This window comes from Equus asinus, chromosome 8, assembly GCF_041296235.1.
Source record: "Equus asinus isolate D_3611 breed Donkey chromosome 8, EquAss-T2T_v2, whole genome shotgun sequence".
NCBI classification, from domain to species: domain Eukaryota; kingdom Metazoa; phylum Chordata; class Mammalia; order Perissodactyla; family Equidae; genus Equus; species Equus asinus.
Genome location: NC_091797.1, coordinates 82,571,057 through 82,596,749, shown reverse-complemented (window position 1 = coordinate 82,596,749; position 25,693 = coordinate 82,571,057). Strand labels below are relative to the sequence as shown.

Here is a 25,693-nt window from a genome sequence, read left to right as displayed (position 1 = left end):
TTCGGCCATAAAAAGGAATGAGGGAGTCATGCTACAACTGGATGAACTTGAAAACATCATGCTATGTGAACGAAGCCAGACGCAAAAACTCACAGGCTGTGTGACTCCACTTATATGAAATGTCCAGAACAGGCAAACCTATAGCGACAGAAGGCAGATCAGTGGTTGTCAGGGGCTGGAGAGAATGAGGGGATTAACGGGCAGTAGGGAAAGGGTGTGGGGTTTCTTTGGGGGATGATGAAAATGCTCTAAAATGGACTGTAGTGACGGATGCTCAACTCTGTGACAATGCTAAAACCATTGAATTGCACACTCTAAACAGGGGAGTTTTATGGCATGTGGATTATATCTCAATATAGCCATTAGCAGAAAAAAAAAAAAAAACCCAAGACAGTCTAGGTCAGAATCCCCTGGAGTTCTCATTTCAAGTGCATTTCTTGGCCTCCTGAGTCAGAACCAGAATTTAAAGAACCACCCAGGCAGTCTGCATGCACAGAACTTGAAGAACCATCGCTCTAGAAAGAGTCTGGGCCATGCTGTTTCCTTGGAATCGGGGTCTTGCAAGTGCACACCCAGTGTGCATCAATTCTTTCGGCTGCTGTAACAAATGACCACAAACGTGGTGTCTGAAAACAACACAAACGTCTTCTCTTACAGTTTTGGGGGTCAGATGTCTGAAGTGGTCTCACGGGGCTAAAATCACGATGCCAGTGGGGCTGGTTCCTTCTGCACGCTCCAGGGAGGAATCCGTTCCCCTCCATTTTCCAGCTTTTGGAGACTGCCTGCATTCCTTGGCATGTGGCCCCATCCTCCAGTTCAAAGCCGGCAATGGCCCATAGAGTCTTTCTCATATCGCCTCACATCACTCTTGACCAACCCTCCTACCTTCCTCTTTCCCATCTAAGGACCCTTGTGGATTACATGGGACCCATCTAAATAATCCATCTCAAGGTCAGCTGATTTTCAACCTTAACTCCCTCTTACCATGAAATATAAACATATTCCCTGCTTCTGGGATGAGGACGTGGACCTCTTTGGGGACCGTTCTTCTGCCTTCTATACAGCCCTGCTGTTCGCTGGTGTAGAATGCCTCAGCCCACATCACAGATGCTGAATAAATAAAAGTAACCCACCAGGAGTCGCATCCCCCGGCTGCTGCATTTGTGCCTGAGAAAAGCTCCTAGCAGACACTTCCACACACTGATGATCGCTGTCCCCTTCCACAGCCCCCACCCCCCTGCAGAGCCTGCAGTTAAAATAGATTTTGGGCCCCTGCCACCTCTTTCTGCTTCTCTGGTCAGCTTGTTTCTCGGACAACAATGGAGAGTTTGAAGCCCATCCAGAGACAAGCTTCCATCTGCCCCGTGCAAGTTCCAGTAATAGGTCACTATTTATAATTATATAAATAATAGAAAAACATGCTCAAGCCGCCCTCCCCAAGGAGCCCCCATCTCCTATTTTGAGGCGGTCAGCCCTCCCTCCCGTGCAGCTGCATCCCTCTGCGGTCTGGGCTGAGACGTAGATGCTGGCGCAGTGCAGCCTGGGAGGGCGGGAGGTGCTTCGCTGGGAGCTGAAGGATCCAGGGAAGTTGGACCCCCAGGAAGACCCTCATCCCAGGCAATCGAGCGGACACGAGTTTCCAACTCAGGGTTGAGTGTAAAGTTCTCGGGAAATGAAGAGAAGGAACAACTATTGTAAAATCCCCTTGTAGAGACCGCTCCCCCAAGACCGGAAATGCTTTAATAAGAAGTGGGGGCTGGACAGAGATTCGAGTGTGAGTTCTGTTTGTTTGTCTCGCTAGGATCATGAGGAGGAGAGGCACTCAGGGCTAGCAGAAAGAGGAGAGCCAGGCTGGGTATACAGTCCTGGATATTTGCCTCCAGGGGAGGGAATGAACAGTTGTGGAGGATGTGCACCATGCCAGCTGTTTCACTCTTGCTGAATCCTCTCAATAACGATGGGATTGTGGATCCATTATACAGATGAGGACACCGAGGTTCAGAGTGGCAAAGTAACCAACCCAAGGGCACCCAACCAGGAATGGCAGGGCCAGGGTCCAACTCAGGTCTGATTCTAGCTCCTACGGCACGCTGTTGCCCAAGGTTACCTTAAAAGATCAGGGAGTCTTGGGTGAGAAAGGATGGTTTAAAGGATGACCAAAAGGACAACTTTAACTCAAAGTACAACTCGGGGATGATTCTTCTCTGATTCCATTGACACTAAAACCGAGAGACAAAGATATACGAAGCCAGAGTCAGGAGCCTGAACGGGCTTAAGAGAAAAACTGTGTGTGTCAGAGCCGAGACACGGGCATCTGGCATCTTCACCCCGATATGTTTTACGAGAGCATCACCCATCCTTACTTCTCTGAAGTGGTTTAGGTGTGGTCTTCTCTAAGTCAGAGGCCAAGCAAGGTGGCACTTGGAGTCCTCGTAAATTTCTTGGGGGTCAGTGGCCCAAAGATTCAGAAAAGTGTCTTGTTGCTCCCAGACCATTGCCAAGCCGTGGGAGTACCCGCAGGCCAAGTGACTAGAGGGACAGAAGAGCAAACTGGGTGACTAACAGGAACTGCCATTTACACGACTTCGTATCTGCACTCTGATTCTAGTTTACCGCCCATTCTGAGCACCTTGGTGTTCCCATCAATCGAATGGGTCTGCGGTGGGTGCCTCTCCTCCAGGCCCCTGCAGCAGCCCGTATCCGTCAGTTTACCACCCATTAGTGATGGGCTGTTTCTCTCTTTCCTTCTTGGGATCCCTGAGCACAGGCGCTGAGTCCTTCACTGTAGTGTCCCAGTTCCTGGCACTCAATAGTGAATGAATGAATGAATGAATGAATGAACGAGCGTATGGATCATAAGAACAGTCCACTGGGTAGTGGTGTGCTGACTTGTCTTGGACCAGCTTGTGAGAGAAAATTGTTAAACATTCAGGCATTTTGCAAACCCCTTGTTAAAATATTGGTAGCTTGAAATTGACCATAGTGGCAGTATTTACACAGTGGAAATTGGCAAATGCTATAAATCAGGGCTTCCCCGCCGCCTTTTCAGAGCCTGTGCACCTGCACATGGCTGGGTAGCATTTACTAGATTGGGCACTATTTGAAGCACTTTACAAATATTCACATTTCACCCTCACAACCACCCTGAGGAAGGCAGCATTATTATTGCCAGTTTACAGATGGGGAAACTGAGGCCCAGGGAGGTGAAGTCATTTGCTCAAGTGTGGTTTGGGAGTCTTCTTCCCCGACAGGAACGTGGGAGAGCCGAATGAAGACCATCCTCGCCATCTCCGGGCTCAGGTGCCCTTTGCGGCCCCACAGGTACCAGCCATTCTAATCGCGGCCGACGTGTTTAATCAGCTCCTCTGGGAGAAGAGCCAGTTGCCTGGTGACTGAAGTGTTTCCCAGCCCGCAGAAGGTCACGCTGTGTGATGGGAGGATAAAGATCAGCGTGCCCCTCCGCCAGGGCTCCAGACAGCAGATCCAATCAGACGGCCAGACCCCATGCAGAGCTGCAGCCCTCCCTCCCGCTCTGAGCCAGCCGGCAGAGCCAGAGCCGTCGGTAGGATTGAATTAAAGCCATGACGTCGGAATAGGCGGCAGCAGACTGTTTGTGCATCGCTGCCAGAGAAGGGGGCAGAGCCGAGTGGAGTGTGGGTGTCAGCGCAGGGCCTCCAACCTCAGAGTCATCTCTCCACTCAGGACTGGCCCTTGGAGTGTCGCTTTGGGACCACAGCTGGGGACAATCATGGACTCCCCGAAGATCAGCTTAAGGGCTAGCAGAGTCTCCCCAGGGACCATTCTGGCTTGAACGTTCCAGATCTCCATAGGCCCTGTGAGAGCCCAAGTCAACCCTTGTTTACTCCTGCAGTGTGGCCTCCCATGTCTGTCTCTGCACCCCTCCAGGAGTTCCTCAGAAGCGAAAGTGTGGCTCCTGGTTGCCCCTGGTTGTGGCTCAGGATCGAGCCAGAGAGCTAAATGCAGCAGGGCCTCGATAAATATGCGATGAATCAACGAACGAACAAACCCACAGACTGTGCCTTGGCGTCCCCACCTTCCCGCTGCCCCAAGGTGTCCCTGCTTATTCTCAAAGCTCTGCAATCAGGGGTAAATTCTCCGTGGTCAGGACACCCCAGCCTCCCGTTCGCCCAGCTCCCCACTGGCTGGCGAAGGCGGCTCATTTGGCAGGAGCCCCAGGAGAGCTGACGGGGCCGAGGAGGCCTCTGGGAGGAGGGGATCACACTGCCATCTGAAGAGGAAGCCCGGCCAGAGGAAGGGGGGAGGGAGCTCCAGGCGGAAGGAACAAGTGTCTGTGTTGGTCTAGGAGCTAAGGGCGGCCGGTGGGGCTTGAGACGAAGCGGATGGTGTAGACAGGTGATGGAGTACAGACCCGCTCCCTTCACCCCACCCACGGGGGCCTCTCCACAGCCGAGGGGCAGAGTGAAGCCATGTGCCCCTCAATGGCCCGGAGCTCCCTCCCAGGACTTCGTCCCCACCCACTGCCCTGTCTCTAGCCCTGGGAGCAACGATGCCAAGGGGGAGGGGAGGCGGCCAGGAGAGTACCATTTTCTGCCTCCCCCGCAGAAAGGCCCCCATCATTTAATCCTTGGGTAATGTAACAAAATAAAATTCCAGGAGCTGATTTGTGACTGGGTCTCAGCCGCCAAGGGTGCTTTTGGAATGCAGCCGCCAGGTGCTGCTGGCTCTGTGAATCCGCAGAGAGCAATGGGCAGTGCGGGTTCAACCAGGACCGGGCTGATCCCGAGCTCCGGCAGGCAGGTTTCAGGTTTCAAAGCCCCTGGTGGCTTTGAAAGGCGCCCGTGCCCCTGGAATGGGCTGTGACCCTCAGCTTGGGCCTGGGGAGGTATGGGCACCCTGTGAAGTTGATGTAGGTGGGCCCACCCAAGTCTCCATCTGCGAGCACCCAAGGACCCGTGCCTGCAGGCCAGCACCATCACAGAGCCTGGCATGCAGAACAGACACGGAATACATGCCAATCATTGATGGGCAAGTCACCAAGCACTATGGAGCCCAAAGGCCTGGCCTTGGGAACCAGAAAGTGTGTGACCTCCCTGAGAATCAGTTCCCCTCTGGTAACGTAGGTCTGATTCCACAGAGACCACTTTGTGCCATATCCCACCGGACGCCCTTCTCATGGCCATCTCATTACCTAATTTATCCCCATTTTAGGAGAAGGAATCATAGTGAGACAGGTGGCAGGACTGTCCCTGGCCACCCAGCTTGGCTACAGAGCCCAACCCCTTAAACCATCTCACCGCAGACCTTCTCCCAGCAGGCTTGAGGACCACCTGCAGGGCGTTCTCTTGGGCTGTTTGGCTGAAAGGCAGCCCCCTGGGCCCTACCTGAGTCAGAATCTGGGGGCCGCCCCCCCTGCTCTTTAAAGTTTGACCACTCACCACCCCAAGCCCCTGGGCTGTGCGGCTCAGAGGGCGGGTCTGGCACGTGGGTGTGTCCACCATCAGGGTGCTGGGGAGGGGAGTAACTTTGGTGGAATAAGCGCCCAGCCCGCATTCACGTTGGAGTACTGTTTTTATATCGCCTTTATTGCTGTTCAGCACAGAGCGAATTAATGCTCCCTCTACTCCTTCACTGTCCCAGGAGAGATTACCTTCTGAGGCTGGGAGGACGTGTGGTGGAACCGGGGTGGGGGTGGGCATGGAGACCTCTCAGGGGTCCCATCCCTCCTACCTACACCCCAACTCTGCTCGCACCTGCTTCCTTCCAGAGCCGGCAGGGGTGCGGAGGGGCGAGGCGCAATGAGTACGGCCGCTGCTTTGGGGACTGAGGCACCTTGGCGGTGGGCTCCTGGGTCTCTCTACCCCTCCCTGTCCCCTCCCCGCCTTTTTGGCTCCGGGCGGGCCGCTCCTCCTCCCCGCAGTGAGCGAAGCCGGCGCGCGCTAGGACCGCGGCGCGCCGCCCTCCGCCGCTATAAGAGGCCGCGCTGGGGCCCCACGCGGACCCACGGCTCCGACCGGTCCCCGCGTCCCGGCCCGCGCTGGACCCGAGGGCGGACCGGCCGCTGCGCAGCCCACGCCAGCCCCGGGCCTGCGAGGGACTCGCGCCCCGGGGACCCCACTGCGGACACCATGGGCGCTGCCCACTCCGCCTCCGAGGAGGTGCGAGAGCTCGTGGGCAAGACCGGCTGTGAGTATCCCGCGGGGGACGGGCGGGGGACAGGGACGGGAGCACCCACAGGCTGGCCCGGGGGCTCCCAACCCGCCGCCGCGCTGTGTGACCTTGGGCGAGTAGCTGGCCCTCTCTGCGCCTCAGTCTCCCCCTCCTTCAAATGGGCCCCCGCCGGCCACTTTGCAGGCTGCGGCGAGGAGCCCGCGGCGATGCTGAGTAAGTGGCACGGCCGCTCAGCTCCGGTGCTCTCCGAGTTGGCTGGGCACCCCCGGGCCCTGGGACTGCGGACGGGAGAGGGAGCAGGGCAGGCGGCCCGGCCCGGGAGAGCGCGCGCCCGTGGCTGTCCAGCTGGCGCGCGCGCCCAGCACCTGAAAGTCTTTGGCGTCCCGGTGCGCAGGGGCGGAAAGTTTTGAAGTCGGCGGGACGTGGGTGGGAGCCGGGCTCGTGCGCTGCTCCGCGTGTGACCTCAGGCGGGCGAGCCGGTCTCTCTGCGCCTGCCTTCGTCCTCCCGTCTGTAAAATGGGTTCAGGCAGCGCCCCGCGCCCCCCGGGTGGCTGGGAGGTGTAAGCGCGGCAGCGCCCGCTGAGCGCTTGGCTGGCGTCCGGCGACCTTCCTCGAGCTCGCCCGGACTCCCGGCCCCGCAGAGGCTGCGCGCCCCGGGGCGGGGCGCACGGGGAGGCCGGACCTGGGCGAGCCGACCGCAGGCAAGTGACAGCGGAAGCGCCTGTCAGCCCCGAGGAGGCCGGCTGGGCTCGGCGGTTGACTGGCTTTGGTGATGGGGCCGACCGGGTGTGAGCCCTGCCAGCACCACTTCCTGGCGGTGTCACCTTGGGCTAGTCACTCTACCTCTCTGGGTCTCGGGTTCCTTCTCTCTGGAAAGCGAGTTCTGCAAGTACCTGGGAGATGCTCTAAGAAATGGGAGCTGCAGATAGGATTTCCAGGAGGGAGCTGGCTCCTGGCGCCCGCTTGGAGTTTATGCAGGCAGCCAGCGGCCCTAGGTGATCACCAGGAGGGGGGAGCCCAGCCATTTGCGGTGGGCTGAAAGACGACCCCTCCTGACCCCTAGTCTAAACATCCCTTTCCAGGAGAATTGGGTGAAAATTACAGTAAGCCCTTAATAACTGGTGTGTTAACACGCAAACCTACACAGCCATATATGTATATCTCTTCCTATGTCCAGATATAGAACTGCCTCCAACTGGAGGAAAAAAAGGGTGTGGTGCAGTGTGTATAATATGGAACCCTTTTTGTTTAAAAAAAGAGAAGAGATAAGAGTATATATTTGGAAACGCTTTATTTGCATCAGGGACTTTGGAAAGATCCAAACGGAAGTAAGAATAATGCATAGTTGTTGGGGGATTGGTGGAGGGGGCGAAGGGGGTGCGAGCTTTTTCCTGTAAACTTCTTCATGCTTTCGTTTTGAACCCGTGCGAATATTTTACTTCTTCAAAAAGTGTTGTGAAGTCCAGTTCAACCGCAGGGTTAATGTGAGAGAGCAGGCGGCAGGATTCTGCTTGCCCAGACTTTCTTGGGTTTCCCCTGTTTTGGTGATTTCTTGGGTGTCCTCTCTTGCCTTGTATCTGGACCGCCGAAGTGGGGGTTCTTTGTAGCCGGGATCTCCCAGGAAGGGGGCCTGGCAGCGCCCACAGCGGGCAGCCGGGGAATTCCGCTGCGTAGTGGGTTTGACAGGTGATGGGCGCAGAGCATGCTGGGAATCTTGTCAGTTTCCTGGGTCCAGTCTCCCACGGGGGATGGCAGATGCTGTGCATCCTGCTCCGTCGCTTTCCTAGAGGTGCCTGATGTGGCTTCCCCTCTTTGCTGCCCAGAACTCAGATTTCACATCCTAAAAGGGGGGAGGGAGACCACGGAGGGGGGGGGACTGGCAGGGAAGGGGTTCTGAGGTCAGACTGGAGCGGAGGGTGAAGGCCATCACTTCTCTGAACTTAAGTAGGTGGAAGGTGCCCCCTAGTCTTCTGAAAGGGTGGCACAGTCTGGGCACTTTTACCCTTTCAGGGTGAGCCAGAGAGGCTGCTGATCCTGTGGGGAGACACACAGCATAAACAAATCACCCTATAGGTGTCAGACTCTCTGAACAAGATATAAAACAGTGGCATGAGAGTCGGGGGAGGGACAGGGGAACATTTCTTTAGGGTGGACCAGGAGGGCCTCTCTGAGGAGGTGGTAATGGAACAGAAATCCAAATAAGAAGGAGCCAGCTACGTGAGGATCAGTGGAAAGTGCATCTCAGGCAGAGGGTGCAGCAGGTGCAAAGGCCCTGGGCAGGAAGGCGTTGAGGACGATAAGTGAGAATTGTATGCAATGAGGACAGAGCCATAGTGAGGGCTCAGGGTGTGGCAGGAACCTGATTTAAGGTGCTTTGCTAGGTCTGTGGCCTTGGGTGAGTCATTTATGCTCTGTGTGCCTCAGTTTCATCCTCTGTAAAATGGCGATAGTAGTCATACCTTCCTCCGGGTTGTTGGGAAAGAAAAAGTGAATGAATATATGTTGAGTTTTTCTTGGCCACGCTTTAAATACATTTGCAGTTTTGGTCACTCTGAGCCACGGCTAAGAGTTAAAGCTTGGTCTCACTTCTGCCCAGCTGCCTGACCTTAAGCAGGTTGTTTTACCTCTCTGAGCATCGGTGCCCCTATCAAAGATCATGTATGTTTGATGTATGTGAAGTGCTTGGCCTGGCAGGCAAGCGTCAGTTCCCAGGATCCTGCGGGCTGGACAGAGCCCTTGGGAAGCCTTCCTGGGGAGCAGGAAGAGCCTAGGGCCTGGGCGGCCAGAGAGCAGGCTGCACCCTCAGGGTGGCTGGGCTCCCCTCGCCTCTCTGAGGACCAGGATGGTCCCCGATTTGAAGAATGAGCCTAGTCTCCCCCTGAGGACTCCATCCAGAAACGATGAGCCAGGGGAGCCTAGCGTGGTGATGGTCGACGTCACTCCTTGAGCACAGGCTCTGTGCCGAGCACCTCGCGTGCATTCTCGTGGAATCTTCCTAAGAACCCTCCAGGGAAGGTAGTAATATGATCATTTTATAGATGAGGGAAACTGAGGCTCAGCGGGAGAAAGCAACTCGCCTGCGGTCCCGTGACTCCTACGTGGAGCAGTAGGGGTCCCAGGATGCCCGAGGCGACTGTCCTGCCACTACTGTTAGGGACCCAGAAGGGCTAGGAACAGCCTGCCCAAATATTTTTCTCATGTCCAGGCCTTTGCATAGGCTGTTCCCTCTGCCTGGAGCACTCTTCATTTTACTGTGGACAATTCAGCATTTGCATATGGGAATCCTTCTGTCACCGCCACCCAGATTAAGACTGCAAACGTTTCCTCTTAAGCCTGTTGCTTGACGAAACCCTGACTCCTCCTCATTCGGGGCTCAGCTTAGCTCTTGTTGCTCCCTTCCAGAAAGCCCTCCCTGCCTACTCTCCATGCAGCCTTTGTGGGCTCAGCGCCCGTCCTCGGGACGCCCGCAGCCCTGCATTCCCTGCTGTAATAGCACACATCACATCCCGCCGCGTTATCACTGTTGGCGCTGGCGTCTGCCACCCTCTCGAGACTTGGAACTCCCTGAGAGCAGGGAGAATGTGTCCTGTTCACCTTTGTGTGTGGCATGTGGTACCCAGAACACAAGAGGTTCACGGTGAAGAGGTAAAGACCCTGGGGACTTTATAACCCGAGGAGTCCTGCCCAGGAGCGTGTGTCCAGTAGAAAACCTAGTGCCACACCATCAGCTGGCCTTGGCCTGGCCAGCGGGCCCGGCACCTCTGCTTCCCTCCCCACACCATGCATTCCCTGGGCTTCAGTGCTGAGCCAGCCCTCCCTCCCAAAAAACAGGCCTGAGCACAGACTTGCCCACGCAGGGCTTCCTCGGGTCTGCACACCCACCTCCCCTCACCTGTCAGTCTCACTGATTGATTTCAAACATAAACAAGTATTTCCAACCATCTTTTCTGAGCCCAGAAAGCTGACTACCTAGATTGTTAAAATTCATATTCAAAACCCGAGCGAAGGCATCCTGGCTCTGTGTGTGAGTGGTGAGCGGGGCCTTCAGAGGCTCCCCCACAGTGGGAATGGAGCCAAGCCCACTGTGTGTCCCGAGGTGTGAAATGGGCCCTGGACAGGAAGAAAGGCTCCTTAGGAATCACTTTTCAGAGTTAGTTCCCATTTGCTACCTGGAGCTGGCCTGGCCGTGGCCACTTCCTGTCCCTTCCAGTCTGTGCCTGCTCCTGGAGCTGGAAAGGAAACAAGAGGAGGATTCTGGGAAAGGTGCAGGGTCTATTTTTTCCTTCAGCCTCCAAAACAGCTCTGCAGGCATGACTGTGTAGATGCCAAGAAGCTGCCAGAAGGAAGGCGAAAAAACAATCTCCCAGATCTGCAGTTCAGACCTCATCAGGGTAATAGCTAATGTTTGTCAAGAGCTTGTCATCTGCCACACTGAGCCGTGTGGTTTATCTGCAGCCGCTCATGAAATCCTCCAGGAACACTCTGGATTTCCCATTTTACAGATGAGGAAATCGAGGCTCAAGAGATGATGTGACTTTGGGGCCAGCCTGGTGGTGCAGTGGTTAAGTTTGCACATTCTGCTTTGGTGGCCCAGGGTTCACCGGTTCGGATCCCAGGCATGGACCTACACACTGCTTGTCAAGCCATGCTGTGGCAGGCATCCCACGTATAAAGTAGAGGAAGATGGGCACGGATGTTAGCTCAGGGTGAGGCTTCCTCAGTGAAAAGAGGAGGATTGGGGGCGGATGTTAGCTCAGGGCTAATCTTCCTCAAAAAAAAAAAAAAAAAAAAGAGATGACGTGACTTGCCGAAGGCCACAGGCCACTGAGAAGTAGAGTCGGGTACCAATTCCTGGCCCCTAGTTCTCATCACTTGGGAGGGAGCAGAGATGTGGGGAAGCGTGTATGGCCCAGGCCGGCTGGTGGGGGTGGCACTGCGTGTTCCGCTGGATTCTCAGCTCTGCGCATTACTCTTGGGTTATAGTCTTCAAGTGGCCCCAGACCACGCCCTTGGCCCACTCACTGTGTGCCGTGTTCCCACTGTTCCAGGCACGGGATGCCCAGGTGCCCAGTCACCTCCCCTGCCATCAGCAGCTCAGGGGCTCCAGGGGCCAGGGGGGTGGCTGCGCTCTTCCTGTCGTCCGCCGAGGCGTATTAAGCTAAACATATCAGACCTGCCCGGCTCCCTCCCCGCTTCCTCCGGGGCGGACTGTGGCTTTTAACCTGAGGTCCTTGGGGAGTCTGTGAACCCCATGAAACAGGCGACAGAGTTGTGTCTGTGTGGCTCTGGGGGGAAGTGGACCCCCAGTGCTCATCAGATGTGGTCTATTGTGTGTAAATCATACTTCAATAAGAAAATCATAAAAGCACTTATGTTTTTTTAGGGAAATGAAAAACAGTGACTCCCTGGTAGGGAAGGAACAAACACATCTGGGAGGCCTGGGGGGGGCCAGTCCCCACAGGCTGAGCTCTCGGGGCAGCCTCTGGGGACAGTGGGCTGGCGTCCTGAGCACAGCGGTCAAGACCATGGGAGGGAGGCCCAAGGGACCCCAGCTTCTGGAACCCTCCCACCTTGGTAAGGTGGGAAAATCCAGGCGTCCGCTGCCCACCTCCCTGGGTGCTCTGTGTGGAAACGTGCAGAAGGAGCTGGGGAGCAGGGCACCCGCTGCTCAGCCCACGCTGATCTTTTGGACTCTGTTCCGCTGGCCCCGTCAGCTCACCATTAGCAATAGCCTGGGAACAGTGTTCATCGGGCTTGCCCTGAGCTGCCTACTCCAGGCTGCAGCCCTCTCTGAGCTGCCAGTTCCACCCCTTTGGAAATGTGGGGTTGACCAGATGGTCTTGGGTCCCTTCGGCCAGCTGTGCACAAGGCAACAGCTGCTCATGGGCACTTTATGTCAATCATCTTCCCATCCTCCTAGGAGCCCAATGGGACTTTTGTGACCAGTTTACAGATGAGGAAACTGAGGCTCAGAGGTGCCGAGTGTCTGCTCGAGGTCACTTCGGAGCTGAGCATGGAACCCAAATTCAAAACCAGAACTTTCCGTGGTTGCCTCTTTTTCAAGTCCAAGAACGAGATGGCCTCTCCCACATGACATAAACCCACATGATGGAGATTGAGACCAGAATAGTCTGTATATGTGGGAGAGACGACACCGCTACCCCATGACCTCGTTAATAATGTTCCGCCTACTTGTTTACTAAGTTGGCAAGGGAAGACTCAGACCTGGAGGCAGATAGGATTGGCTCTGGGTGATGTGGAAAGTTCTAGAATTGTGAGCTACCTTGGCGAGGGGGCAAGCTGAGTGATGGGCAGTGTGAGGGAGTGGGGAACGCTGGGAGGAAGGGGAGGATGGGCTCCCCATTTCCTGGGGTCTTACCCGGTGGCTCCCATCTGTTTGAGAACAAGAATCGTGTTTTCTCTGCATGAAAGCAATTGGCAGTCCCCTCCAGGACTCCCAGCTCCGCAGATTAGGAGTAATTAGATCCTGCTGCATCTTTCTTTCTCGCCTCCCCACCCCCACACTGGCAGGATATTTTTTGTGAGTTAATGGCCCCCAGAATGCAGCAGGGAATTTAATCAACGCTCAGATACGCCACATGGTCCAGTCAGACAGACAGAATACCTCGCATGTTGATAAGATGCTTTTACTTTTGCAAAGCACTTCCGTCTCTATGATCTCAAGCCGAGGGCACGAGGCGTTTTCAGCTCAGAAGTGCCCACTCGCTGCTTTGGGAAGACAGGATGGGGCCCCTTCTGCCCCTGCTGGTGAGACTGGACAAGATGACCTGGAGGAGCCCGGCCCCAAGGTCCTGCCAGCCATCCTGTCGCCTGCTCCAACTTTATTATTAATTCATAAAGCCAGAGGTCGATTTGGGGATTTCCGCCGGTGGTGGCAGCCACCTTAAGCGCTAGGACAAAGAGGCCCTTTGTTGTCCCAGCAGTGTGACCTTTCTGGACAGGCAGGCTGTCAGAAGTGGGTCTTCCGTTCTCGGCTCAGTGCCCTAGGAGGTGAGAAGGAGCGGTCAGATCTCAGGGCCCAGGTGCCTCCGGGAGGGCGGGCAGGTGGCCAGGCAGGCGACATCAGCACTGTTGGTGTGGCTGAGTCACCAACAGCGATGGAAAGAGAAGGCGGCTGCAGTGAATGACTTTCCTGGTGTGTCAAGGTTGGAAGGGACTTCATGCCAGGGTCCCAGTGATCAAAGAACCCCGAGAGAGCGCCCAGCACTTCGCAGGGCTCACCCACCTGCTAGTTCTCAGGCATTCTCTTGTCTTGTCCTCACCTGCATCCCCCGAGACCTCAGGTGGAACCCCACGTGGGCACACCCTGGCCTCCCATCACCTGGGCCTTTACCAGCAGGTGGATGTGGGCTCGGATCACGGCACTGCCTTTTAGTGTCCAGGCAAGTAACTTTGCCTCCCTGAGACTCAGTTTCCCCCTCAGTAAAATGCGAATGTGTCACAGGGCTGCTGTGAGAATTAAATGAGAATTTGAGTAAAGCCCCTGACATGTTGTAAGTGTCAATGGTTGTTGGCAGGTACTAATCATTTTGCTTATCAACCTTTGAGAAGCTGGCTACATTTCTCCTCTTTAAGGGCATTCTAGAACTTCTTTAGTAGTTCATTCTATTTTTGATACGTCTGCTATCTTTCATGTGCCTAAAGTTCATTATCTTGTCCTTGTGCTGATGGTCAGGGACATTAAAGTGCTTTAATTTGTAGCTCTGTTGTATTTTTTCTTTCCTTTTAAAACCTACCTATTGGTTATTATTGTTGTTTTATGCAGATACCATTAATTCTTGCAACTGTGTTCCTTACAGATTTAGTTTTCTTCTTAATAATACACTTTTCCTTAGATTTTTGTGTGAGTCTGTGAGTTGTCAGCTTTGTCTGAAAATGTCTGTATTTTGCCAGCGTACACGGGTGACGATTTGGCTGGGTATAAAATTCGAGGTTGTTGCATATTTTCTCTTTGTTTTTGGTCTCTTGTCGAGAAGTCAGCTCTTTTGTCTAATTGATATTTCTTTGTAGAAATCTGCTTTTTTCCCCTCTGTTTTTGAATTTTCATAGTTAGTGTTTTTTTTTACCATGCTGTATCTCAGTGTGGATTTATTTTATTTATCCTGCCTGTGAATGTGTTAATGGTATTTCTGTCTACAGACAACTCGTGTCTTCCATCATGAAAATATTATCTTTCTCTTTCTCTTCTTCCTCAGTAATTCCTGTTAAAAATATGTTGGGCTGTATATCTGTCCTGAATGCCTCTGAACCTTTCTTCTGGATTTTCTATCTTTTTATTGCTCTGTGCTGTATTCTGAGTAATTTCCTTAGGTCTTTCTTCCAGTTCACGAATTCTCTCTTTAGCTGGTACATCTTTGCTGCCTTAAGCCGAGTATTCAGTTTTTTAATTCCAATGACTTTTTAAAAACATTGCGTAAGTTCTATAGAGTTTTCAAATTCATCGCTGTTGTCATAAAGCACTGTTCTTTTGTTATTTGTGATAATTTAAAGCTTAATGTAGAGTGTCTTCTGTTCTGCCTTCTTGGGGTGCGATTGCTTTTTTTATTTGTCTGCTGATTCTCCCATGCGGTGGTTCATTTGCTTGTATGGTTTGGTTTTTGATTATGAGCTCATCTTTGACTGAGCTGTCTCTCCGTGGTTTTCACATCCTTCCAGAACAATCTTCAGCTCCAGATTTATGTCGAGGCCCAGCCAAGTGGAGATGGGCTTGCCTAAGGGACCTCCCCCATGAGAGTCCCGTATGCCCTGGGTTATGGAGGTGCCTCACGCAGTGCTCTGCATCCATTGTGCTGGGTGCCTTAAGGCTCTCCCTGGTCTGGAAACGCTTTTTACATTAATTCTCAATTTGGCTTTCCTGTACCCCAGGGGCTTGGGTTTTCCAGCCATGCCTGGTACAGCACAGGCTTGGAGTTTTGGTTCATCATGGAGGGCCCCCTCCCCTGTGCCCTGCCACCTCCTAGCAAAGTCGGTGTCCTTTTGATTCTTCAGGCCAGTGGGAACCACTTTTTCTGGCCCACCTTACGTGGAGAAGCAGCCTTTTGTGCTCCATCTTTTGACAGGAGTCTCACTTCTAGCTCAGACAGACCCAAGGGCGCTTCTGTCACTCGGTGTGTTGGAAGCCCCCGCCCTCGGCTGTCAGAGCCTGTAACCATTCTGACTCCCCTGAGCCACCCCAGCAGAACCTGGCACTCTTGCCCTCCTGGATTGGGGTCCCCTCCTCGCTCTGGCCCCTGGGGGTTTCCCTTTCTTTCAAGCTGAGTGGTCTACTTAATTCTTTCCTATCTTATCCAGGGCTCCATGTATCTGTAGCAGGGTGGGGAGTCTGTGTTGGCTCCAAGGAAAGGAACTGGAGCTCTTTACCTAAATGTCCTACCATAGTAAGCCCCGCTACTTTCGGAGGCCCATCTCCACTTGGTTTGGCCTCAGCATAAATTAGGAGCTGAAGATAGTTCTGGAAGGATGTGAAAACCAGTTCCTTAGATGCTCTGAAAGACACCCACTCTCCAGAGCTTTCCTGATTAACTGTTGCTTTTCCCCTTCCTCATCTTTAGTCTTTTTATTAAAATGGAGACATCGTTGTCTCTTCCGTTACATAAATGGCATATATTCGTCATCCCAGTCACTTCTCAGTTTTGGCACACAGCATAGAAAATGGTTATGAGAATAGATCCTGGAGTCACAGACCCGGATTCAAATCCCAGTTCTGCCACTCATTGCTGTGTGACCTTTAGCGAGTGACTGGACCTCTCTGAGACTCAGTTTCCTTATCTGTAAAATGGGTGTGATAAGCACCCTAGGGGCAGGCAGTGTTGGGAGGACTAAATAAGGTAACGCATGCCAGGCATTTGGCTTAGCTCCTGCCTGAGTGAAGGCCACACATGGCAGTTATCGTTCCTGCTATAAGGCAAATGGAAAGAACCGAGCAGAGCTGGGGGGAGGCAAGCATGGATGTGCAAAGCACAGACCGTGTGATTTTGAGAGCCATGCTCGCCCACTCGGACAGCTTTCCAAGTTGTCTCATTGCACATGAGAGGAGGCGATTTCTAAAGTCAAGTCACTTCACTCTGCCCCAGCTTCCCTTCAGTCTTGAGAATCAGAGGGTGTATTCTGTGTAGGAACAACCCACAGAGATGCTAATGGGGCCCTCCGTCCCTGAGATGGAGATAAATGCCATCCCCATGCTGTGTGGACCCGGCACGGCTCCTCCCAGGACCTCCTCGGCTCTTATACTTACGAAGTGGCTTGAAGTTTGCGTGAAAAGCGTTTGGAACCCCTGGATACAAGCCGGCAATTCATCTTCTTGTTGCTGCTTCGGAGAATAGAATTGGATTTGATGCCTCCTTTCTTAAGGCCAAGTGCACCCAGGGGCATCTTTGAACACCTGGCAGCGAGGCCTGGTCTATAATGTGTCCATGTTAGGCACGTGGCCTCCCAGGGGAAGGCGGACAATGGAGGGAAGCAGGCCTCCAGCACCGCGGAGCATCTTGTGTGCACCAGGCGTGCAAAGGTGGGGGTCCCTTCCAGGCTGCGGGGGCCTGGCCCTCCGCTCTCCCTCCTAATCAGGCCCAGGATTACTCATTGCTTTGGCTGGAGCCCCAGGTGGCACGCCACAAGTTGCCTCTTCCCTCCCCAGCCTGGAGACAGCAGAAGAGCCGAGGAGGTACCATGGGGATTGTTGCTTTAGGAGCATCCTGACAATCGTGGCAACTCCACGGTCCTGCCCCTCCACCAGGTCCAGCGCCAAAGGAGCGTGTGACTTTTTAAAATTGGGACAAAAGTCACATAACATGAAATTTACCACGGTAACCATTTTAAATCGTACAATTCAGTGGCGTTAAGGGCATTCATAATGTCGTGCAAACATCACCAGTATATTTCCAGGACATCTTCATCACCCCAAAAAGAAACTTCACGCCCATTGTCAGTCCTCTTATCCCTGAACCCACAGTCCTTGGCAACCACTGATCTACCTTCTGTCTCTATGGATTTGCCTGTTCTGGAAGTTTCATGTAAATGGAAGCACACAATAATGGCCTTGTGTGACTGGCCTCTTTCACCAAGCATCATGTTTTCAAGGTCCATCCGTGTTGGAGCAGGTCAGTGCGTCATGGCTTTTTGTGGCGGAACAATGTTCCATTGTGTGGATAGACCACATTTTGTTCATCCATTCATCAGTTGATGGACATTTTTCTGTTCCCCCCTTCTGGCGATTGTGCACAGTGTGTCTGTGACTTTGATCGTTTTTTTCCTCGTGTGAACAGCCTCGTGAGGGTGGTGCTATTATTATCTGTGCATCACGAGGAGGAGGCAGCAGCCTCAGGGAGATGGCTTAGTAGGACGTGATGCCGGGGTTGAACGAGCATCTCCTGGCAGCAGTGTTGTTAGCTCACCTTTCTCCCTGGCCTGGCTCACCTCTGTATCCCGGGACTTCAGCTGATTCTTGGGTTGGGTCCTGGCCAATCTGTCAGCCCACGGCAAGCAGGAGAGCTTTGGGGGGGCCCTGGAAGCCACCGAGACCTTCCCAGTGATGCCACTTGGTGTCCTGGGGCCTGCATCCAGGCTGGTACCACTGGCGTCCTGGGGATCTCCCGCAGAGAGGAGCAACATGCTGCCCTTGTTTCTTCAAGTGGGTCTTGAGTCCCTCCCCTCCCTTCCTCTCTCCACCCTCACCTGGACTGCTCACCTGCAGCCTCTCAGCAGGTTGCCAAGCCCCATCATCCACATCCGCCCTCCATTCTGTCTCTGGGCACACGGGATCTTGTTCCTTCCTTAGCATCCTCTGTAAACTCAGAGTGAAGTCTAAATGCCTTAGCTGGGCGTGTGCGACCCTGTTCCTCGTCTGCCTTCCACCCCTGCTGGAGAACTTGGGGCTCCCTGAGCTCTTCCCACTCTGCCAGCCCTGCCCTCCCCCACCCGGCCTTCAGCCTCCAGGATCCCATCAGGCATCACCTCCCACCCCTTCCCATGGACTGGAAGCCCAACTTTAACCTCGGTGCCCCTTGGCAGGCTGACACCGCATTTATCACCCTGGATCCCAACGAGGTGACATGCATCTCCAATAGAGGAGGACTCTGCCTTTTGTATCTGCATCCCCAGCATCTAGCAGGTGCCTAGCAAACCAGTGGTACTCAGTAAATGTCTCTTAATGAATGGCGCAGGCATCTGTCAGAGGGTTGAGCAGATACAGGTGGGCCGTGGGGAAGTCCCTCAGGCCCCCTATAGCCCTGAGAGCCAGCATGGATTCTGGAAGGATCAAGTGATCTTTTGTGTGCCCCCCGCCATCAGGCTGGGACCCCTGGGAATACAGGCTTGCGTAGTCCTGACCACCCCATAACAGATGGGAGCGACTGCTGATGCTCCATTTCTGCCTGAGTCAGGGGATGGAGGCTGGACCTTGAGGGGCATTCCAGGCCCATTTCTCTGCCCCCAGTGTCTTCCTGCCTCCTTCCTGAGGATTTTCTCTGACCCCCCCCATCTGTGTGAGTCTCTTCCCCCAAGCCACCCCTTGCTTAGACACGGTGGAGCTGCAAGCTGGCCCCCAGCCTGACGGGTGAGGTCAGGACCAGGCAGAGACCCCCTATTCGTTAGCAATCACTCCTCCCCATCCCGGCTCCTGGCAGCCATGGATCTGCCTTCTGTGTCTGTAGATTTGCCTACTCTGGATGGTTCATATAAATGGAATCATACACCGTGTGGCCTTTTGTGTCTGGCTTCTTTCACTTTGCGTCATGTATTCAAGGTTCACTCATGTTGTAGCGCGTGTCAGGGCTTCATTCTTTTTTATGGCTGAATACTATTCCATTGTACGGATGGGCCACATTTGTTTATCCTTTTACCTGTTGATGGGCATTTGGGTTGTTTCCATCTTTATAAAGCTGCCACAAACATTCGTTTGCAGGTTTTGTGTGGATGTGTGTCTTCATTTATCTGGAGTATATACTTAGGAGGGGCATTTCTGGATTGTATGGTAAATCTATGTTTAATTTTTTGAGGAACCCCCAAACTGTTTTCCACAGCGGCTGCATCTTTTACGTTCCCACCAGCAACGCATGAGGGTTCCAGTTCCTCTAAGGCCTCACCCAAACTTGTCATTTTCTGTTTTATTTTTCATGATAGCCATCAAAGTTAAAAATTATTTGATTTAAATATGATTACACAAGTAATCTCTGGTCATTGCAGAAAAGTTAAAGGATAGATAAGCAAAAATGAGGGGGAGGGGCGGAGAGGAGAGAAATGTCCTGTACTTATATTATCTGGAAGCAATTTACTATTTTGTTGTAATTCCTTTCCTGTATATCAATACATGTGTGTATATCAATATGTATGTGCATATCAGTATGTATTTGTATATCAATATGTATATCAATGTGAACTTTCATGTAAATGAGATCTTGTAGCTTGTTGGTTTTCCACATCATGAACATTTTTCTGTTTTAAATATTTTTAAAATATATCTATTTTTTGGTGAGGAAGATTGGCCCTGAGTTAACATCCATGCCCGTCTTCCTCTGTTTTGTATGTGGGATGCCACCACAGCATGGTTGATGAGCGATGTGTAGGTCTGCACCCGGGATCCCAACCTGTTAACCCTGGGTCGCTGAAGCAGAGCACGTGAACTCAGCCACTACACCACCCGGCTGGCCCCTCAAAAATATTTTTTAAGGCTGCATCGTATTCTGTCTTCAGGATGTACCAGGATTTATTTAACCCGTTTCCTGTGGTTTAGCATTTCCTCCATTTTTTACTGTTCTCAACAGGCAACAATGATTCCCTCTGTTTATCTCGGTATACTTATCTCAGTTCCTCAGGATTGGTTCCTAAGGATCAAGTGGCTGGTTCAAAGCTCATATACCAGCACTGTCCACTACAAACACCCTGCGAGGTGGAATAATTCGAAATTTTCTAGAAGCCATATATGTAATGTAATTCTGAGTCTTTCAGTAGCCACGTTTAAGAAAAAAGAAACAGGGAAAATTAATTTTAATAATATATTGTGTGTAGCCCATTATATCTAAAATATTATTTCAACATGTAATCAATATAAAGCTTATTGAGACTGTTTACAGAGACAGGTTCTTTTTTGTATCGAGTCTTCAGAAGTCGGCATGTATTTTACGCTTCGGCTCATCTCAGCTGGGACTTTCAAGGGCTTCATGCCACGTGTGGCTGGTATCTATTGAGTGGCACAGGCATACACTTTTTTAAAAAACTTTTGATACAAAGTGACAGTCACCCCCGCAAAGGCTGGGCCAATTAAACTCCCACCAGCCCAGGGGAAGGGTGTGCATTTCCCTCAGGTTGAAATCTAAAACCAAAGAGAACGAGGTCGAGATGTCGGACACCAAAGCAGCCAGTCTGCCCTCGTCCCCATGGCAACTGTGACCTCATGGGGGCCGGAGGAAGGGCTCAGAGTAGGCAGCAGGGAGAGTGGAGAAGCTTCCATCCTGGGAGCCGCAGACGGGGCCTTGCACAGTCCTGGGTGAGGACACAGGCGCAGGTGTTATCAGCTGCCCATGGGACAGACCCGCCGGGGGCCCAGGGTCAGTTGGGGGCTGGAGCCGAGGGTGCGGGTGGTGTCTTGAAAGTCAGTACCTGAGGCCGTGCTCCCTAAGCTGAGCATGGAGGTCTTGGCTCTGGGGTCTGGGTGTGGAAAAGGGGCCCAGAGGTGGAGGTTGTCTCCCCAGCCCTCTGCTTTAATCGGGTGTGACGGGAAGCTGCGTGTGCACATGAGTGAATGCGCGTGCACTTCTGATTCAATCAGCTGGGAACTCCTCCTTAGAGACCCTGGTCTATGACGATTCCTCCTCTTCCTGTCTGTGACCTTGGGCAAGTGTCAGTGTCCCCATCTTTAAAAGGGGGATAAAACCGTCCCCACGTGATAGGATTGATGAGACGGTTATGGGAGCCAGGGCTTACCAAGAGTAGGGCTGAGGGGCTGGCCTGGTGGTGCAGTGGTTAAATTCACACGCTCTGCTTCAGTGGCCTGGGGTTCACGGGTTTGGATCCTAGGCGTGGACCTGCAACACTGCTCATCAAGCCGTGCTGTGGCTGTGTCCCACATACAAAATAGAAGAACATGGGCACAGATGTTAGCTCAGCAACCATCTTCTTCACCAAAAAAAAAAAAAAAAGTAGAGTTGAGCACAGTGCCCAGGACACAGTAAATGCTCAATTAATGTCACCTCTTGTGGTTGTCATGATTATGCATGTAATTTATTTTTTAGTGGCTTTACTAAGATGTAACTCACACACATCTCACCCATTTGAGGTGTACCATACTCAGCAGTTTTTCCTATAATCACAGGGTTGTGCAGCCATCACCACTATCTAATTTTAGAACATTTTCCTTCCCGCCGAAAGAAATTTGGTACCTTTTGCAGAGACCCCCATTCTCCTCCCTCGGCCCCAGGGAACCGCTGCCCTGCTCTCCATTTCTATGGATGTGCCTCTCTGAGCAGTTCACACAAGTGGACTCATGCCACGCGTGGCCTTTGTGCCTGGCCCCCTCACTCGGCATGGCGTTTTCAGGGAGCTCGTCTTCGTAGGGGTGGTTTAGGATCGCCCGTGTTTGGCTGTGATTACTGCTCATTATTTCTCATCAGATCAGTGTATTTTTTTGACCTTCAGGTCAGAGCTGGGAGCTGCCTGTGATCACCCGAAGGGAGGCGGTGCGGGGTGTCAGGAAAAAAATAACCACTTGAGAAACTAACTAAGAACCAAAGAAACCCCACACGTGTTCTGCCAGACGAATTGGGTTTAAGGCCTGGATCTGCCTCTCTCAGGTTTAGTGACCTTGAGCAGGTGACCTACCCCACAGAGCCTCAGTTTATTCTTCTGTAAGATGGGAGTAGCCCGTCCCTCATAGGGTCGTGGAAAGGATCAAATAAGAATGCGTGAGCCTGGGACAGGCCTTAGCCAGTGAATGGCTCTCCAGTGCCGGTGTTTCTGAGATCCCTCAGCTGTCCCGAAGGGGACCCTATTGTGTGCTTAACATATTCATTACATGACTAGTAGATATACTTTGTATAGGAGGCTGGCCCCGTGGCCGAGTGGCTAAGTTTGCACGCTCCATTTTAGCGGCCCATGGTTTCGCTGGTTCGGATCCTGGGCGCGGACATGGCACCGCTCATCAGGCCACGCTGAGGCAGCGTCCCACATGCCACAACTAGAAGGACCCACAACTAAAATATACAACTATGTACCGGGGGCTTTGGGGAGAGGAAGAAGAAGGGGGGAAAAAAAAGAAGGTTAGCAACAGATGTTAGCTCAGGTGCCAATCTTAAAAATATATATATACTTTGTATATTAGAGAAAATTTGGAAAATATAGATGAATCGAAGCAAAACAAAGTCCTTAATCCATTTATTGGAGGTAATTGCTATTTTGGGGAAAATCAAGTCCAAATTTTCTTTCATAACTTATATACATTTGTCTGTATTTATATATTTTCCCCAACATGTGGTCACGCTGTTTTTCTAGGAAGCTGTTTGTAGACAACGTTCTGTGTAGGATGTAATTTTCATGTCAAATACACAAGGGTCACTTTTAAAGGCAGCGTGCCTCTTTTTTAGTTGCCTGAACGTACCATGAGGTGGCCCGTTGGTGGTTGCTGGGCACTTGGGTTAAGTCCGGTTTTTAAGCTCTTATAAAGAATGCAGAGGGAAACACATTTGTGTATTCATCTTTTTGTACCTGCTTGGTTTATTTTTTCAGGATAAATTCTTGCCAAGTGGAATTACTGAGTTTTTTAAGTAAACTTTTTATTGCAGTAGCACAAACAGAAAAGTGGATCAGTTATCAGCATACAGTTCCATGAAGGTTCTGAGAACACAACTGTGTAATTCACTCCTGGATCCAGAAAGAACATTGCTGGTACCCAGAGGCTGCCTCCCCCCGCCCCCCTCCCCTGTGCTCCATTCACATTATTATCCCCTCCTCAAGGGTCACCACTATCCTGACTTTTTAAATTTTTAATTAAGACTTTATTATCACCATCATCATCATTATTATTATTAGAGCAGTTTTGGGTCACAGCAAAATTCAGCGGAAGGCATAGAGAGTTCCCATATACTTTCTGCCCCCACGCATGCGCGGCCTCCCTCTCAGAGTGGGACATTTGATACAATCAGTGAACCAGCACTGACATGTCATTACCACCCAGAGCCCCTGTCTTACCTTAGGGCTCACTCTTGGTGTTTACATTCTGTGGGTGCGGACAAATGTATAATGACATGTGCCCACCATTATAGTGTCACACAGAGTAGTTTCAGTGCCCCAAAATCTTCTGTGCTCTGCCTGCTCATCCCTCGCCCCCCCCCAACCCCTGGAAACCCCTGATCTTGTTACTGTCGCCGTAGTTTTGCCTTTTCCACAATGTCATCTGGTTGAAATTGTACAGTACGTGATCTGTCCTGACCTCTCACACTGTGGGTGAGTTGTGCCTGTTTTTGGACATGACGTAAATGGAATCATGAAGTGTGTGCTCTTTCAGGTCTGCTTTCTTTTGCTTGTTGTTATGTTTTTGATACTCACTCAAGTTATTGCGCATATTTATTGTTCCTTTTCATTGCTGTGTACTATTTCATTGTTTGGATAGCCCACACCTGAACACTTTATCCGTTCTGCCATTGCTGGGCATTTGGACAGTTTCCCGTTTAGGGTGATTCACATCGCACTGCTGTGAACATCCTTCTACATATCGTCTGCTGAGCACAAGTATGCATTTCTGTTGGGTACGTACCTGGGAGTGGAATTGCTGGGCCATCAAGTATGTGAATGTCCTTGCTGAATCCATGTCATACAAATGACCATATTTCCCTCTAGAAAGCTGCCCTCAGGGGTTACCCAGCCTTTCCAAGTGTCAGCTTCGACATCTGTAACATGGGGATACAGCCCCCTCCCAGGGGGTGAGGAAGACATGAGCTGATGTGTGGAGATGTGCTCCTGGCACACAGCGAGCCCTCAGTAACGGTTGGCAGTCCTAATGAGTAGTTGCCAGCCAGCGCCAGCCTCTGTGTGATCGTAAGCACTCAGAGCTGCAGTTTTCAAATTATAAAACAAAGACACAATTGCTCAGTCATAGGGTTGTTTGATGATGGAGTGAGAAGGTGCCTGTAAGCATTAATATTGTGCATTTCGTAAAATCAGCACTCACATGTGGCTGGAACCCTTAGAAAACCTGGAGTCCACAAGGTCCAGTCTTAGCTGTGGCAGAAACAAGGCCACCAGCCAAAAATGATCATTAAACAACCCCTCGTGTGCTTTGGTTTTCTGAAACTCTTGGGGGAATCGAAATGCCTTGTCGACGGCAGAAGTTCTCAAAATCCCATTTCTTTTCCTTCGCTTCTCTGCTGCACCAGATCCCCCACACGTTTCTCACTACAGGGCCCTCATGTCTCTTCCAGCTCCCGCCTAAACCAGCCTCTCCCCTCTACACTCCTCCGCCTCTTCATACAGACTCTACAAATCCCCTCTCTCAGCTGGGGAAACAGCATCTTCACGGATGGAGAGGAGAAGGGCAGACAAGTGGATGTGGTCTCCTTAGTGGGCTGGGGAAGGAGAAAATCGCCTGGTTCATGTGCGTCCTGTCCCCGGGGCTGTGGATGCTGGGAGCAGTTGCATCCTTGCTGAGGGAGACAGCACTAGCGGCCCCAGAGCCGCGTTACCAGGAGGAACGGGAGACCCTCGGCTCCGTCCTCCTGCACTCGGTTTTGCTGTGGGGAGAGACGGCCAGAGAGTGAACAGATGGGGGGCGGGGATGAGGCAGAGGGGTCTCCACCTCCCTCCCGTGGCTCTGAGTTCGGTGGTCCGTGATGCCCTTCTCTCTGTTGTCTTTCGCCTCCTCAGTCTCATCAGACCAGATCGAGCAGCTCCACCGACGGTTTAAGCAGCTGAGCGGAGACCAGCCCACCATTCGGTAAGATCTGGAGCGGGGTTTGGTGTTGGGTGGGTGGCGGCCCTTGGGATTTCTCTGCCGATTCACCCCTTTCCGTGAGTGCAGGTGGCTCTGGAAGGGCCCCTGGGTTGCCCCCTTGCCTGAGGCAAACCTGTACTTGTTTTAGCTCTTCTGGTCCCTTCTGGACAAGATGTTCTCACCTAGGAGGGAGGGAGCCACATCTGCTCCTACTGGGATCGGGAGATTAGAACCAGAGCGAGGACAAGGGTGGGAGTGAAGAGCTCGTGGGCCCCCCCTGCCTTGCTCTGACTCCTCACACGGAGCATGCTGCTGGCCTCTGTGCTTGGAACCCCAGACACACACTGAGGACCTGTTAAATGCCACCATCATGCCCACTGCTGGGCACCCAAAGATGAGTCAGTTGTGGGGCAGCTGGATTTGGGGGCTCCCATGTTGACATGAGGCCCCACTCTCGACTCTGCTTCCTCTGTGCTAGTAGTTCCAGCCTCAGGTAAGATGGTGGGCAGCAGCCTCAGATTTCTGTCAAGGAAAATGCTACATTGCAGGGTTTTTTGTTGTTGTTTTTTTTTTTTGCTGAGGAAGATTAGTCCTGAGCTAACACCTATG

The 25,693-nt window shown here is 52.4% G+C and overlaps 1 protein-coding gene across 6 annotated transcripts in view; it reads left to right on the top strand.

Moving 5' to 3' along the window:
- Positions 1–5,762: 5,762 nt before the first annotated feature.
- TESC (tescalcin) overlaps positions 5,763–25,693 on the top strand; it is a 45,875-nt gene continuing 25,944 nt past the window's right edge. For all 6 annotated transcript variants that reach the window (XR_001400219.3, XR_011505371.1, XM_044775800.1 and 3 more), the window contains exons 1-2: positions 5,763–6,165; positions 25,018–25,087. Coding sequence is in view for 4 of the 6 variants with exons in the window: in XM_044775800.1 (XP_044631735.1) it covers positions 5,778–6,165; positions 25,018–25,087 (458 nt within the window). In the remaining 2 variants the exon portion in view is untranslated. The remainder of the gene's footprint in view (positions 6,166–25,017; positions 25,088–25,693) is intronic.